This window comes from Limanda limanda, chromosome 14, assembly GCF_963576545.1.
Source record: "Limanda limanda chromosome 14, fLimLim1.1, whole genome shotgun sequence".
Taxonomy (NCBI): domain Eukaryota; kingdom Metazoa; phylum Chordata; class Actinopteri; order Pleuronectiformes; family Pleuronectidae; genus Limanda; species Limanda limanda.
Window position 1 is genome coordinate 7,824,741 of NC_083649.1, and position 15,792 is coordinate 7,840,532.

Below are 15,792 nucleotides of genomic sequence, written 5' to 3' on the forward strand. Positions count from 1 at the left end.
AGTCAGGTTAACAATTTACTATTATTGTCCAAGTAAATATAGTTATTAGATAGATAGATAGATAGATTACTTCATTCATCCCCGAAAGGAAATTAAGTCGTCATAGCAGCCGGTATATTTGAATACAATAAAATACAATAGAATAAAATAAAAAATATTGAGGTAGAAAGAATAAAAACAGAACACAAGATAAATAGGTAGATAAGGTGCAGTGGCAAGATGATGGTAATAGTACTGATGATATGATGATAATGTTATTGTTACACAGTATATAACAATAGTACAGTATATATAGTATATAATATAACATAATACATATTTATATATGATAGTAATTATACCAATATAATAGCAGTATATAGTAATAATGGCAGCAACAGTATATATAATAATAGTAATATAATAATTATAACATGTACACATGTATAAATATGTGTTTATAGACTTTATACTATAGACTATATACATGTTCATGGACTTTGTGTAGAATAAAAAGTTTTATTTATAAGTATAATCACCATCAGTGCTCCAGAGATTCTGATCACCCACAGGTGACTGACCCGGTACCAGCCTGCTCTCTGACCCGGTACCAGCCTGCCCTCTAACACGGGTCCAGTCTGCTCTCTGACCCAGGACCAGCCTGCTCTCTAACACGGGTCCAGCCTTCTCTCTGACCCGGGACAAACCTTCTCTTTGACCCAGTCCAGCCTGCTCTCTGACCCGGGTCAACCTTCCTCCACCAGTCATCCCAGTAAAGATGGCCACCCGCGTCCTGCAGCGAGTCGGCTGCGGCCTCACTCGCACCACCCCCGGGCTCCATGCCGGCGGACGCGTCGCTGTGGCAGCCAGGTGAGAGGTTGCACACGCCGGGGAAATGAGCACTGCAGCCGTGAGACTGCAAAATAAACACGGTTTGAGTCAATGACACACAAAAAAAAAGTCCGACATGCTAGGTGGCTAAGCTAATGCTACATGGGCCCCGTCCTGTTGAGCGTGCAGCGGAGTTAGCTGAAGCTAGCCTCATAACCTGCTAACCCGCCCCCAGCTAATGCTAATGCTAACTGTCAGCCTCCAGGGTCAGAAAGTTATTTACTTCTTCATTGTGACAGGAAAAGAAGGTTTACAGCGGCCACGTTCAACAATAACACAACATGACAAGTGTGTGTGTGTCTCAAACGTCAAGGTCAACATGCAAGTCTCTGCAGGGAAGTGTTTTTATTGTGTGTGTGTGTGTGTGTGTGTGTGTGTGTGTGTGTGGTTTCATGCTGCAGCAGGTGAACCTCCATTCGACTGCAATAACAAAACTTTAACAAGTGAAATACTGAGTTAGTTTTACTTCAGCTGCCAAATTTTCAAATATATATAATAAATATATACACTTATATATATATATATATATTATTTTTTAAAGCACACCAACTGCAGGTATTAGTTTAAATAAAGTTTAGCAGCAGGGAATTGAACACTGCTCCTGTGTGACACGTCCACTGATCCTCCTGTTATGGGCATTATGTTCAGCTTACAGCCTCATTACTTCATATGGTATCTTTGCAAGCAAACACATGTCACAGGTGCAGAAGTAAAGTTTTATAATCTGTATTTTTTATGCTGGAAGGTTTTTAAAATCCTTAACCATGTGCACAATCTATATTTGATCACAACATAATTTCATAACTCATCTGTTTGGTGATTTATATAAAAATGTGATTCTGAGCTCTGTGTGAACTCTGAACCACAGAAATCAGTGCAGACTATACTCCTGCAGAGTATTGATCATGGGCAGTAATTCTTTCTATACTGAGCTGGCATATACATCAATTTGAATAAATGTGCATTGAGCTAATATTGTTAAACACATTCGAGGAATAAACATGTATATTGTGACTAATTATCTGCCTCAAAAATAAGTAAATAAAAAAGTTCAGTTTGCTTTTAAGCTTGAACAACGGACATCAGGTCCTCACAGTTAGTTCCCATCAGAACAGGTACAATTAAAGAAACAGGACAACATTGCAATGAGGAGCCAAATAGCTTTCACGATTATACGTACTATAACAGACTTTCCTGTTGTTGCTGCTTTGTGTTTTATTTCTTTATTGTGTCGTAGACGCAGTGCAGGTTGCAACTTCTATCCTTTGTGTTTCACCACAGGACCTTTACAGTTCTGCGTGAGGACAGCTGGTTCAAGTCTCTGTTTGTGAGAAAGGTCGACCCCAGAAAAGACGCTCACTCTCATCTGCTCGCCAAGAAAGAAGACAACAATCTGTACAAAATACAGTGTATGTGAACAAGATGACTGTCACTTTAAAAATACAAAACATTTCCCCCATGAGGTTGATCTTGGGAAATCTTCTAGATGCCTAAATACCAACTCAGATTTTCTTGTTTTCCTGCAGTTCACAATGTCAAGCCTGAATGCCTTGATGATTACAATGCACTTTGGTAAGAATCCTTGTTCCTAAACCAACTTCCTGCAGTTGTCTGGTCAAGGTTCTGGATTTATAAACTGTACTGACAGTATGTATTTATTTTCATGTGTGAATCCTCAGTGAGGACGTCCTGCCTTCTATTCACGCTAACCCTGAATACCCCTGTGAGCTGGTGGGCACCTGGAACACATGGTATGGAGAACAGGACCAGGCAGGTAAGACCACGCATTAGGTTCCGTGTCATGTTTACATTAATCACACTCTCAAATAGCTGCAATAAAGAAACCTCAGTTACGATAATCCAATATTTATAAGACATGCACACAGGATATAGTATTTTTCTTTGAGAGATTTTGTTTTGTGCCATTTTTCATAAACACAGCATCCTCTCTGTAGGAAAAATTAAATAATGTAAAGAAAAATTTTTGGGATTGATTTATTCATTGAATCTATTGATGCCATGAAAACAAAGATTTAGTAGTCGATACCGATTCCATGAAATTTCTCAATACCACAAAAAAACAGAACATTAATCCCATTTACTTAACACACACTTTTTTATAAAGCTATTTAAACACATGAAAAGCAACAGTGGCTATGTATTATTCACTAAAAACAATAGAACACTATATAGAATAGAACACCAGACATGCAATTTCAATTCCAATGTTGACAAATTAATCCATTAGAATCCCTGAGAATGTTACTTGTAACAAGACGTAAGTGTTGGTATCTGATTTTCTGTTGGAAATTGACCAGAGATTCATGGTTGAATCACAACAGTCCTCTACAGAAAAGAATATCCTGCCCAAATAATTTCAGACACACAGATCTATTTAAGGGCTGCAAAACTCTTGGCTCTTCTGCTCCTTCTACTCTAGTTCACTTATGGAGATATCGTGGAGGATACCCGGCTCTCACTGAAGTCATGAACAAGCTCAGGCAGAACAAGGTAACAGGTGCTGGGATTAGTTCAGTTAACAGACGGCTGGTGATCTGCAGGCAACCTCCTCTGACAGTGCACCCATCAAATTAAACCCTTTCAGTTCCTGTGTTCTCGTTCTGAGATTGTTCAGCTGTTTGTCGTGACTCTAATTTTGGTATAATTGTCTTCAAAACTCACTTACAGAAATGTGCACTGAAAATTGGGTTTAGTGTTTTTAATGGACCCAATCCTGTCTGATCCATATGGTGTATTCATCTTTAATGGTCCTGGATTTTATGTTTTGTTTTCTGAGTGTTTCCTTAAACTTTAAGAAATTAATAATTCTTCAGAATGAAAACAAGCACAACATTGGTAAATAAAAATGAATTTAAAACTGTTTCAGGTGTCTAGGACATGTTGATGAACCTCATTACTGGAATCTAAGTATTTAAATTAAGATGTAATTAATAAAAAAACAGACAGATTTAAAACACTCTGGCTTTTCGACATCTCATGGAAGTATGTCCTCATGTATTTCAATCAAACACATTCATTTTTATTTTTCCCAGGGGGGTTTGTGATCTGAGCTGGATTAATGTAAACCCTTATATACAGTCTATGATGTAAACGGGTTCCTGTTTGTCGTTGCTGTAGGTCTTTACTGACTACAGGACAGAGAGGGGGAAGATGCTGCTGTCTCGGAGGAACCAGTTGCTGCTGGAGTTCAGTTTCTGGAACGAACCTCAGCCTCGTTCAGGGCCCAACATCTACGAGCTGAGATCGTACCAACTCAGGGTAAATCTGTTCTCCTACATCCACCAGCCTCAGATAAACACATGTTCCTTTCTATTGCAGTAGCGAACAGTCCGACAACTTATTTTCCTCATCTCTCGCCTCTTCAATTTCTTTTTTCAGCCTGGAACGATGATTGAGTGGGGAAACAACTGGTAAGACTTAACCTTCTAAATGTTTTTCATTTGATTGTACATGCACTTTCACAGTTATGGAACTACCATTATCACTGTATTTACCATTTTTAAAACTCGTCACTATTTTATTGGTTTCACAGATTGTAGCAGATGAATATGAGTCAACGGTACTTTCTGACAACAAAACCTATGCATGACTCCTGAGCATGACTACATGTATCGCACTTCATTTGTAAATCTCAGGCATAATTGACCTTGTTACCCTGGATTTGATATGTATGTGTATTTGATTAACTCAATAGTGATTATGTGAAATTTGCCTGTTAATGTAATTAAACCCAATTTGCTGAAACATTTTGAACCATTCTGAGGTTGCAACGTCAACATTTCATGCCCTAATTTCTAAAGAAATTATTGGGATATTGGTGAATGTCAGTTTCATTTAAATCTGAAAACCTACAAATTCATACAAGTGGATTAATAAGTACAATAAAAAAATGTTACCTCGTGTTTAACACAAGTCTTTGGTGCTCTGCAGGGCGCGAGCTATTGACATTCGCCAGCAGAACCACGAGGCAGTGGGAGGCTTCTTCTCTCAGATAGGAAGTCTGTACACGGTTCATCATTTATGGGGTGAGCAGCATTTATGAGTTTAATACACTCGACTGTATTACACGTACTTACATGTTCACTGGATTTAATGTCCCACATTTGATCCATTTTTCTATCAGTTTGACTATTCAGAAAATGTATAATCTACCTTTAGGTCATGGAAATGACCTTGATAATTTAAAGTGAAAAGTTAAGTGATTTTCTAAGATAAGATACAATTAGTAGTCCCACTATGGGGACATTTTCTTTGGGGACAGAAAAAACAGATGCATCTACCTGTAATAAATAAACAATATAAACACATACGAATATGACACTAGAAAATCATAAATACAATTTAAGCAGAATATAAAAGTGAAATTTAAGGTACATATATGTTATTGAAATTGCACGAAATGAAAATGGTTATTGCAAAGTCAAGAAATATTTTTTTTTTTTCAGCTTACAAAGACCTCCAGTCCAGAGAAGTCACCAGAAACTTAGCGTGGCAACGTGAAGGCTGGGACGAGGTTGTTTATTACACAGGTGAGTTCTTTACTCTTTCATAACACTGTGCAGCATTTTTACATAATGTTGCAAATTTCTTTTGTTTCATGAGTTGAAATTGTAATTTTTGAACAACAACATTTGTTATAGAGGTTATCGTGTTGCATGTGTGAAGACCAGTAAGAGTGGATCAGAGTTTACTGTATTAAACATCAGTTTGCCTCTTTTACATTATGATCTTGTACATATTTACTATGTTGTGATATTCTTATTTTATCAGAAAATAACTGGAATGGCATTTTCAAACATAGGCCTGTTCTTGTTTTTTACAGTGCTTTGTTTTTTCTACAATATTTTTAAACAGTTAAGAAAATCCTGTTTTGTATTTTATTTGCATCACGGCGCGTTTTACTAAAAGGGATTCTGATATTTCTCCTGTGGTTTTTACTCAAAACTGAAGACTTAGCTCTCGGTATAAAATACTCAGATATTGTGTCTCACTACTCAAATGACAAATATGGTGAGAAGAAGTCTGGACACGACTTTCCATTCATCGGAGTGAGCTTAAGTCCAGACTAGTTGGTGCAATACAGGATTCTCATATTATTCCTATGATAAAATGAAATATGAACATATGCAATTTATAGTGCAATGTAATTTCTTCTGTGATGATTTTCTAAGCATGACATAGAGGTTTGTTGCTAATCGTGTTGTTTCCTCCTCATCCACAGTCCCTCTTATTCAGCACATGGAGTCCAGGATAATGATTCCAATGAAGACTTCACCCTTGAAGTAACCAGACAGAGAGAAAACCTCTCAGCAGCCACTACAACTACCACCCACAGATCTGTAGAGAGCGTATCCAGCCGTCGGAGCGTGCACTGCCAGGGATGTGCATGTGACATCAACACGCTGTTTCAGTTTTTGTTTCCTTTTTTTCTTTGCTCTTCTTTTCCTGTGTGGGCCTAGAATGTCTGATTTTGATGATGCGCTTGAATTGATTTAATAGTCTAAAACTGTTTGTTACTGAAGTTACTGGGTTACTGATCATCAATTCATTCAATGGGTCTAATCTGACACGATCCTCCATCTAAAAAGTCTCCATTATTATAATTTATTGTCTTATTTGTGTTTTTTTCTTTTTACGATGATCCCAAGAAAATACTCACCAGTGTTTGAGTGTGAGGGAAGAGAAGTGACTCAATCGGTTGAGCAGTTGTAATGCTGGTCATCTTCATAAGTACATGTTTCACAAAATGTATACGTAGCCTGACTTGGTACAAGCCCTGTTGCACTCCAAGATAAAATCAAACTGCCTCCGGTACTTCACCGTCAATATAAACGGGATGAGTCTAGTTAAAAGTAACAGATGTTCAGCTTAAAAAACAGGAGTGTGTTGTTTACAAATCAGTGTTGTATGACTAGTAACACTGATTGTTAGAGTTAGTGTGTTACACAACTGATTACTGTGTGCGCCAGTTGTTTCGTTTTCTTTTTCAAGTGTCCAGATTTTGAGGTTATGTTGTGCAGAGCCAGGAGACGTTTTCTCTGTTTGTGCCTCCACTGTTAATCTGACCACATCTCCAACATAAACATCAAGCCACCCTGTGACTTTCAGTTGTGGCGAGGGTGGAAAACGTGATTTATTAAAATGATTCAAGTCTTTTTGATTTCACCAGATCTGATCAGTCTCCACAGTTCAAACTCCTGTTCACTGGCTAGTTTGGCCTTTCCCTATATCAAGCAATGGATTAATGCCAAGCGGATGATTGTTTGCTGAGGTTCATGGTTTTTGTTTCATGGTCAGATCGTAGATATACATAGTGGGCTTATGAACCAAGCCAGAGATATGGTCGAAGTGAAATGCAGTGCTCGTTAAGATTAGTTGTTCATATTGAATTAAAGTTCTGATGAAAATCTAAAAGTCCAGTTCTCTTTATTCTTTCATGGTTTGTGTTAAATGACTCCTGTACATCCTGACTTCAGCTCTGTCAGAAAAAAAACTGGATCAAATAGTTTAGTTGCTTAGAGGGAACCAAACTGCAGCTGAAAGGTGAAAATACCCCGAAAATAGTTGGTTATTCAAGTCTAAAAATAATAATGTTTGGGAAAGTCCTGTGTTCGACTCATCCACTGGGACCAGTGACTGTCTCTCTTTATACAACCACACCTGACTTAGCACAGCCTTTATGCCTAAAAGGCTTTTAAGCTTTAAAGACAAACTTCATCCACTAACAAGTTCAGATCCAGGATTGAACCACATGAAGCTGCAGCTCACTTCCTCACATCAGAAATCAGTCATGGCTGGAGGGTTTTTTTCTGACCCTTGCTGTATGCGTCAGTTTCACTTCTATAGGCAGCAACCACAAACCAGCCAGTGCTCCTGAGCAGAGACTATGAGTTCATTTTTGATAATTGACCAATAGTTTGAATCAAAAAGCACAAATTTCCCCACCAGCTGCGTCTTGAGTGTTAGATAGATAGATATATAGATAGATTACTTTATTCATCCCCGAAGGGAAATTAAGTCGTCATAGCAACCGGTATATTTGAATACAAATAAATACAATACAATACAATAAAATAAAAAATATTGAGGTAGAAAGAATAAAAACAGAAACACAAGATAAATAGGTATATAAGGTGCAGTGGCAAGATGATGGTAATAGTACTGATGATATGATGGTAATGTTATTGTTAGACAGTATGTAACAATAGTACAGTATATATAGTATATAATATAACATAACATATTTATATATGATAGTAATAATACCAATATAATAGCAGTATATAGTAATAATGGCAGCAGCAACAGTATATATAATAATAGTAAATATAATAATGATAACATGTACACATGTATACATATGTGTATAGACTTATATATACAAAGAATATACAGAGAGAGAGTATGATATAATATGATATGATATATATAGTAGAGGTATAAATATAAGTATTTGACTATACAATAGATAATATAATATACTATGAGTGTAAGAATATGTAGACAGAGTATCATCATGTCCCAGTTTTTGTGTCTTGCTCAAAATACATAAACTTCAGGGAATAATGTAATTTTCTACAATTAAACCGTTATAACACAAATAGATTTTTTGAATAACTGCAGATTCACAAGGCTGGCTTTATAGATGTGGCGTCATCACGCCGTCTGGGGTGTGACGCACGCTGCCTTCACTGAGTGTCGTATTCACATGGCTGTGATCAATGTAAAGAGAGGCAGCAATAATAGATGCTAAAATATTATTGCTTGAATATTGTTTGTTGAGCAGTGAGGTTTAATTTGCTTAAATCTTCTTAAAATACAAGAAGCCCTGGTGTTAAACAGTGGGCGCTGAGTGAGTAGCAGGAAGTCGGAGCTCAGCCGTGGTCCGTGAAGGCAGCAGCAGAGCACGTGTGCTGGACTCTTCTGGAAGCGGCTTCCTCTCTCTGTCTCTGGAGCTCCTCTTCCTCGCTCCTCACCATGACTGCCGTGAAAGCTCTGAACCCCAAGGCGGAGGTGGCCCGGGCCCAGGCCGCCCTGGCCGTCAACATCAGCGCCGCCCGCGGGCTGCAGGACGTGCTGAAGAGCAACCTGGGGCCGAAGGGAACCATGAAGATGTGAGTTGATGGCGCAGCTCTTTGTGCAGCACGCGTGTTAAGCTAACCCGCTAGCGGTGGCTAACGTTAGCATCGAAAGTTCCCCACCCGGTTGCACAGTTGATTCCAGAACATCCGACCATCCTCCACCTTCCCCCGGCGGTACCTCCCAATCCTCCCCCGCTGTAGGGTACTTCACCACGGGTGGAGTTAGCCGAGGCCCCCGGTGGCTGGACGTATTTTCCCGGGGCACGTTGCCCTGCCCAGTCATCGTCACAATCGGCTTTGGCAACCACCAAGCTATCGTTAGCATCACGATGTTAGCCGATGATGCTAACGCTGCGATGGACATAATACATGTCTGTTAGCGGTTAGCTAGCTTCTGTAACAACGTGTGGGATTAACGAGCTAATTAACCACTGCGCTGTTGGTTGGTTATGTGTATTTTAGGTGGTTATGGTTAATAACAGCTAATTATCCACCATGCCTGTCGTTAAGGTTTCTAACCCCCACTGTACGATAGCTTCCATCATCTGTTGCCCGTTAGCTTATTAGCCCACATCGGGCTGTGGTGAACCGGCTAAACTAACCCTAACCCCGCCCGTCTGATCCGCAGGCTGGTGTCTGGTGCTGGAGACATCAAGCTGACCAAAGATGGAAACGTCTTGTTACACGAAATGGTAAGAAAGGGCTGTCACAGTATTGTTTGAAGCTGACCACACCCACTTATGTGCATGCGTACTTACAAATGATTTTAATTGTATCCCTGATCAGGTCTGATTAAATATCCTACTATTTCCCTGGGAATCTAAATGCAGCAGTATTTTGGAACTGACTTTATGTCTGTAGCAAAGAAATAAAAATGAAATGATTATTGCACATTGTCATCAGTAGTTAAATTCACTGAGTCCTAGGCTCTGGACTTTCTGAAGATGTTTTCCTGCCAAACTCCTAGTAAAACACAAGATAATGCCAGGGTGAGAGAACATGTGAGAAAACAGCAGGAGATCCTGGATGGAAATCAAAAGCCATATATAGAAGACACAAAGATGTAAAAGAGGAAATAAGAAATTTGAGAGTTTGGGGTGATAATAGCCCAAAAAAAAAACCCTGACCTCTGCAGCCTGACGTCCTGTCTCGTCCTGCACGTCGTGATACCTCTCATCTGAACACTCCAGAGGTTTGTGTTAACGCATCCAAGATGCAAATATCCTGGTGCGTTCTTCATGTCGGAAAGGCGGTAAATTGTTTTGCTTTGTAGTTAATAGATTGTTCTCTTTTCACAAAACCACAACTTTCACTCAGGAGCAAGAATCAACCTTTTAATCTAAAATAAATGATAATGTGACATTTTGATTAATAATGTTGACTGAGCCTCAGCTCAGTGTTTAAAGCTGTGATGCACTGATCGCAGTCGTAACCTGGACAAGTTTGTTCGAGGTGGACGATGAAAGGGTTTTGCATAATCACCATAAACATAGTTTTGGAATGTGTAACCATTTTAACCATTAATCCATTATATCTACGGTGTGATTGACTAACTCTGAATTTATAGATGTTTACCTGGACTCTACTGTTCAGATGGTTTAGGGATTCTTGGAGGATTTTAATATTACCCTGGCTAATTTAAGTTGCACTAAATATAAACTTGAATCTTTTCATGATCAGTCATTGAATGCACAGTGAACACCCAGGGGTGCTAATGTGGTTCCCCCTGGTCTATTTGCATCTGTGCTACAGTAACTCTGATCTGTACCTCTGCATTAGAAGAGCCCATTCCTCTACTATATGTATTCAACGGATCAGAATAATCTTACAGGAATAAACAGTGAATTATTATTGAATGGATCGTCTTTTGCATAATCACCATAAACGGCAATTCTACTTTTAACTGTTTGTTTTCCTCCCTTTACAGCAAATTCAGCACCCGACAGCATCACTGATTGCAAAGGTTGCCACAGCGCAGGATGACATCACAGGAGACGGAACAACCTCCAATGTCCTCATCATCGGTGAACTGCTGAAGCAGGCTGATCTCTACGTGTCAGAGGTAAAAACAGAAAGACTTAAAAAAAACTTAAGGGTCTCAAGTCTGGCTTGTTTCTGACCCAGAATGTAATTTTTACTCGTATCTTCAAAAGCAATAAATCTATTTTGAGTATTTCAAACCAAAGTCCCTTTGTTTTCTTCCTGCAGGGTCTTCATCCAAGAATCATTGCTGAGGGCTTTGAGGCAGCGAAAGAGAAAGCCTTGGCGGTTCTGGAAGAGTTGAAGGTGACTCGGGAAATGGACAGAGAGACGCTCATCAACGTAGCACAAACCTCTCTCAGGACCAAGGTCCACGCAGAGCTGGCCGATCTGCTCACTGAGGTGAGCCAAACTAGCAAATCTCTGCCCTTTGTGAACTGTTTAGTCCTTCACAAAATATTCATTTTCATCAACTCTTAAAATGTTAATATATTACATTTCGAGTGAAATTTAGTTCTGTGTTTTTCCATTTTAAAGGGTCGTACTGCACTGAGTTAATGTTACTTTTCTTTTATTATTTTATTTAATATATTTCTTTCCCTCTTCAGGCTGTAGTAGATGCTGTGCTGGCTATTGCTAAACCCAATGAACCTATTGACCTGTATATGGTGGAAATCATGGAGATGAAGCACAAGACCGACTGTGACACACAGTGAGTTTAAGACCAACTTGGAGCAAGAGGCCACTCATCCTCTTACTGATGGTGCAGTACTGTTCAGGGTCCCCAGATATCTAATGGTCTTATTTTCCTTCTTTCTCAGACTGATCAGAGGTTTGGTTTTGGACCACGGTGCCCGACACCCCGACATGAAGAAGAGGGTGGAGGACGCCTACGTGCTGACCTGCAATGTCTCTTTGGAGTATGAAAAGACGGAAGTCAACTCCGGCTTCTTCTACAAGAGCGCAGGCGACAGGGAGAAGCTTGTAGCTGCCGAGAGGAAGTTCATCGAGGATCGAGTGCAGAAGATCATTGCCCTGAAGAGAAGTGTCTGTCCCAATGGGGAGAAGGGATTTGTCGTCCTTAACCAGAAGGTATGCTCGCGGGATCAACGATGATCTGAAAGTCGAAGCAATGATTTGAGGTCACGTAGTTTTGGAATATGTAACCATTTAAACCAATAATCTATTTTCGCTATGGTGTGGTTGACTAACTCTGGATTTCTAGACGTAAACTTGGACTCTCCTGTTCAGATGGGTTAGGGATTCTTGGAGGATTTTAATATTACCCTGGCTAATTTAAGTTACACTAAATATAAACCTGAATCTTTTCATGATTGGTCATTGAATGCACAGTGAACACCCAGGGGTGCTAATGTGGTTCCCCCTGGTCTATTTGCATCTGTGCTACAGTAACTCTGATCTGTACCTCTGCATTAGAAGAGCCCATTCCTCTACTATATGTATTCAACGGATCAGAATAATCTTACAGGAGTAAACTGAATTATTATTGACTGGATCTTCTTACATCATTGGTTGATTGAAGTTTTTTCTCTCGTTTAGGGAATTGACCCATTCTCCCTGGATGCCATGGCCAAAGAAGGCATTGTAGCTCTGCGCAGAGCTAAGAGGAGGAACATGGAGAGGTAATAATCCCTTTTACTGTACAATGCTGTTTATTTTTAGCTGAGCAAAAAAGTTACATTTAGAACGTTCCTTACAAGGAACAGTTTGATTCAGCTAAGCCACAAGGGGGCGCTCTTCAGCCTGTCAGAACCCAGCAAAACCAGCACTTATTCTGTCTGTAGAGCTCCAGCTAATAACATTAGATCTTTGTTACTCTTTCCCGTGACCAATTTGTAACAAGATGGAAATTTATCGTGCGACTGATAGAGTAAACTCAAAACTGCACATGTTGTGTTGGATTTAATCCTGTTTGCTACTTTGACTTCATGACTCTTCCTTCCAGGCCCTTTCTGCTAAAACCAAAGTTTAAATCATGTCCACTTCTTTAAGTCTTTTAATCAAGTAGATCAAATACATCTAATATTTTGCAGCAAACAAACTTTGAGCACTCCCCTTTGAAAGAAGCAGAGTTGCAGCATCTTCATTAGCCCTCAGCCTCTTTATTGCAGAGGACTACATCTTTCTATAGCGGCTTTTGTTTGGCCGACAATGTTCTCAGCAGTATCATGTTGTTGTTTTTATTGTTATTATAGATGTATTGTTCTCTCTGCAGGCTCAGCCTTGCTTGTGGTGGCATCGCCATGAATTCGGTCGATGACCTCACTCCCGAGTGCTTGGGATATGCTGGGTTGGTCTATGAACACACTCTGGTGAGTATCAATGTTAAGTTGCACCTTAACAGTCAGTGCGTGTGTATTTTAAACGTTCAACTTGTGGAGGCAGAGCTGTTAATCCTCCTGAATCTTGTTTGCAGGGAGAGTCGAAGTTCACGTTTATCGAGAAGTGTAAGAACCCCCTCTCCGTTACCCTGCTGGTGAAGGGACCCAACAAACACACCCTCGTGCAGATCAAAGATGCCGTCAGGGATGGTCTGCGGGCTGTAAAGAACGCCATAGAAGATGGTAAAACACCTCAAACCTCAAATGTGTTTGTACCACTAATTTCTTTTGACCAATGATTTTGTTTCAGCCTAAGTGTCTGTTACAAATGTTGTTTTGCCCACAGGGTGCAGTTCAACATTTAGTTTGAAGTGTTGAAATCGAGATTCCTGAGACCCTAAGCCCCATGTTGATCCTCTAACTGTTTTACTGATGTAAACAGTTTATTATTTCAGTATTAATAACAGGCTCTTTTCTGGTTTTCCTCTGTAACAGTCGGTCAGACTTAGTGATCCACACAGCGCAGGGATAAACCTTGTTTCTCTGACTCCACTCTGGCACATTCATTGCCTGATTTGTATTTATGTTTTCACAAAGCGTTGCTAGGTCCAGTTGTTTCTCTTTATTCAGCTTATTTTTATTCTGACTATCACAACACTAACATCAATAATATAAATCAGTTTATCTGTTTTTTTCTTCTTCGGTCAAATGCTGTTGGTCTCATTTGCACAGCGAACACCCAGGGATGCTATCATGGTTCTCCCTGGTCTTTTACGTCTGTGCTACAGTGACTCTGGTCTTTTTCCTCTGCATTAGGAGAGTTACAGTCTCCCCTACATGTATTCAGAAGATCAGAACAAATTTGCCAATGTTTATTTTAACCACTTGTTCATTTCCTTTAAATACACTGATCTGAGGCATTCATACTTTCCTCCCCTCTGAAAATCCCCTTCATCTTTGTCTCCTCAGGATGCGTTGTGTCCGGTGCAGGTGCCTTTGAGGTGGCTGTGGCCGACGCTCTGGTAAAACACAAGCCAAATGTGAAGGGAAGAGCTCAGCTGGGGGTCCAAGCATTTGCAGATGCTCTCCTAGTTATCCCTAAGGTGATTTCCCCCCCCACCCAACCAGAAACACTCATCTCATGGCCTGCTGATATAATTTCTGGTCGCCATCATCAGACTGGAAAACCCCCTGAAACTGATTTGTCATCTGTCAGTGTTCATACTACTTGAACCTCTGTTGATGTCAGTTATGCTTCCTCTCTTGTAGGTTTTAGCCCAGAACTCCGGCTACGACCCAATGGAGACTGTGCTGAAGCTGCAGACGGAGTACAAAGAGTCTGGTCAGCTCGTTGGCGTTGACCTCAGCACAGGTCAGAACCTCGACACACTGTTGCTGGAAAGTCCTGTCTTTTTCCAAACACAATTCATCACATTACAGCAATAAACACTGTTAATTCATCAACTAATGTTAAAGTTGAAAAACTCCTGCTTGTTTCTATTTTGAGTCTGAGTCATGGTTTTCTTTTTTTAATGCTGTTTGAGGTTGATTCACTTGTATCACAACCTTTCCTTGTTGCTTTCAGGGGAACCCATGGTGGCAGGAGAAGCAGGCGTATGGGACAATTACAGTGTCAAGAAACAGCTTCTCCATTCATGGTGAGATTTGAATTTCTGAACAAGACTCGACGAGCGGAACATTCAACAAAAATATATCCTGCATTGTTTGCTCTTCAATACATTGGTTTGCTTTATTTGTCTTCTCAACAGCACGGTGATTGCCAGCAACATTCTGTTGGTAGATGAGATCATGCGCGCTGGAATGTCTTCTCTCAGAGGTTAAAGGTCAAGTGGAGAAGCCGCAGCTGTTCATCACACATTCACAGGGATAGATCTTTTCCTGGCGGTTCAGTCGACGTGTTCCCGCTCATGGCCGTCTGAAGAACCCCAGTCTGATGGGCCGCCTGCTCTCTACACCACCGCGTCCATCAGTGTCCGTCAGAAACCATTGTATCGCTAGTTTGATTTACATGGATTTGTCAATGCCTCCCTCTGATTGGTTTATTTATGGAGATTTGTTTTTGTAAAAAGCACTGACCACCGCTGACACTCAGTTTTTTGTTTCTGCCCATTAAAAGATTTCCTGACTCCTGAAAGACTGTTTGTGTTTCTGTGAAGAATGAATGAATTAAATAATACACAACAGGTGTTTTTTTTGTTATTGAGAGATCATCTGTGTTATGAACCAGATCCAGACTAAACTTTACAAACAGTAACACCACCAGATGTAAAACTATTTACATTTATTGTTTGTTTTAGAGAAAATAAATATATTTCATAAACCCATGCAGATCTGAGCTGTTTACAGAAAAATTAGATTATAGATTTAAGTTACAGATACAATATTCTGTAATAAAAATAAAATGTGTATTGAGTAACATACTAATGCATGCAAGCATTTAATACATAGTGCACATACCACTTTAAATGTGTTGAATA

General features: G+C 39.8%; 2 protein-coding genes and 3 non-coding genes across 5 annotated transcripts; all 5 read left to right on the top strand.

Moving 5' to 3' along the window:
• The first annotated feature begins 632 nt into the window (after window positions 1–632).
• On the top strand, window positions 633–7,305 carry LOC133019138 (protein NipSnap homolog 2-like). The gene is made up of 10 exons (XM_061085507.1): window positions 633–849; window positions 2,152–2,279; window positions 2,397–2,442; window positions 2,550–2,644; window positions 3,311–3,381; window positions 4,009–4,149; window positions 4,270–4,301; window positions 4,822–4,916; window positions 5,337–5,420; window positions 6,113–7,305. The coding sequence occupies exons 1-10, from the start codon at window positions 758–760 to the stop codon at window positions 6,175–6,177; spliced, it is 849 nt and encodes a 282-aa protein (XP_060941490.1). The 5' UTR covers window positions 633–757; the 3' UTR covers window positions 6,178–7,305.
• A 1,505-nt stretch (window positions 7,306–8,810) lies between these two features.
• cct6a (chaperonin containing TCP1, subunit 6A (zeta 1)) lies at window positions 8,811–15,449 on the top strand. The gene is made up of 13 exons (XM_061085947.1): window positions 8,811–9,005; window positions 9,601–9,664; window positions 10,900–11,034; window positions 11,181–11,354; window positions 11,561–11,664; window positions 11,774–12,044; window positions 12,513–12,595; window positions 13,189–13,285; window positions 13,390–13,537; window positions 14,264–14,397; window positions 14,564–14,666; window positions 14,880–14,952; window positions 15,064–15,449. The coding sequence occupies exons 1-13, from the start codon at window positions 8,869–8,871 to the stop codon at window positions 15,134–15,136; spliced, it is 1,596 nt and encodes a 531-aa protein (XP_060941930.1). The 5' UTR covers window positions 8,811–8,868; the 3' UTR covers window positions 15,137–15,449.
• Window positions 10,660–10,797, top strand: LOC133020030 (small nucleolar RNA SNORA22). Its single transcript, XR_009682905.1, has one exon. It is a non-coding gene; the product is annotated as a small nucleolar RNA SNORA22 (small nucleolar RNA).
• On the top strand, window positions 12,298–12,435 carry LOC133020031 (small nucleolar RNA SNORA22). The gene has a single exon (XR_009682906.1). It is a non-coding gene; the product is annotated as a small nucleolar RNA SNORA22 (small nucleolar RNA).
• On the top strand, window positions 14,019–14,156 carry LOC133020032 (small nucleolar RNA SNORA22). Its single transcript, XR_009682907.1, has one exon. It is a non-coding gene; the product is annotated as a small nucleolar RNA SNORA22 (small nucleolar RNA).
• Window positions 15,450–15,792: the final 343 nt, after the last annotated feature.

What these genes read in the sequence shown, in the direction of transcription:
- LOC133019138 (XM_061085507.1), top strand. Translation starts at nt 758, where the DNA reads ATGGCCACCCGCGTCCTGCAGCGAGTCGGCTGCGGCCTCACTCGCACC. An exon ending in CAATCTGTACAAAATACAGT is followed by an intron (nt 2,280 to 2,396) that starts GTATGTGAACAA and finishes GTTTTCCTGCAG; the next exon opens with TTCACAATGTCAAGCCTGAA. An exon ending in ACAAGCTCAGGCAGAACAAG is followed by an intron (nt 3,382 to 4,008) that starts GTAACAGGTGCT and finishes TCGTTGCTGTAG; the next exon opens with GTCTTTACTGACTACAGGAC.
- cct6a (XM_061085947.1), top strand. Translation starts at nt 8,869, where the DNA reads ATGACTGCCGTGAAAGCTCTGAACCCCAAGGCGGAGGTGGCCCGGGCC. An exon ending in CCGAAGGGAACCATGAAGAT is followed by an intron (nt 9,006 to 9,600) that starts GTGAGTTGATGG and finishes TCTGATCCGCAG; the next exon opens with GCTGGTGTCTGGTGCTGGAG. An exon ending in TGGTCTATGAACACACTCTG is followed by an intron (nt 13,286 to 13,389) that starts GTGAGTATCAAT and finishes TCTTGTTTGCAG; the next exon opens with GGAGAGTCGAAGTTCACGTT.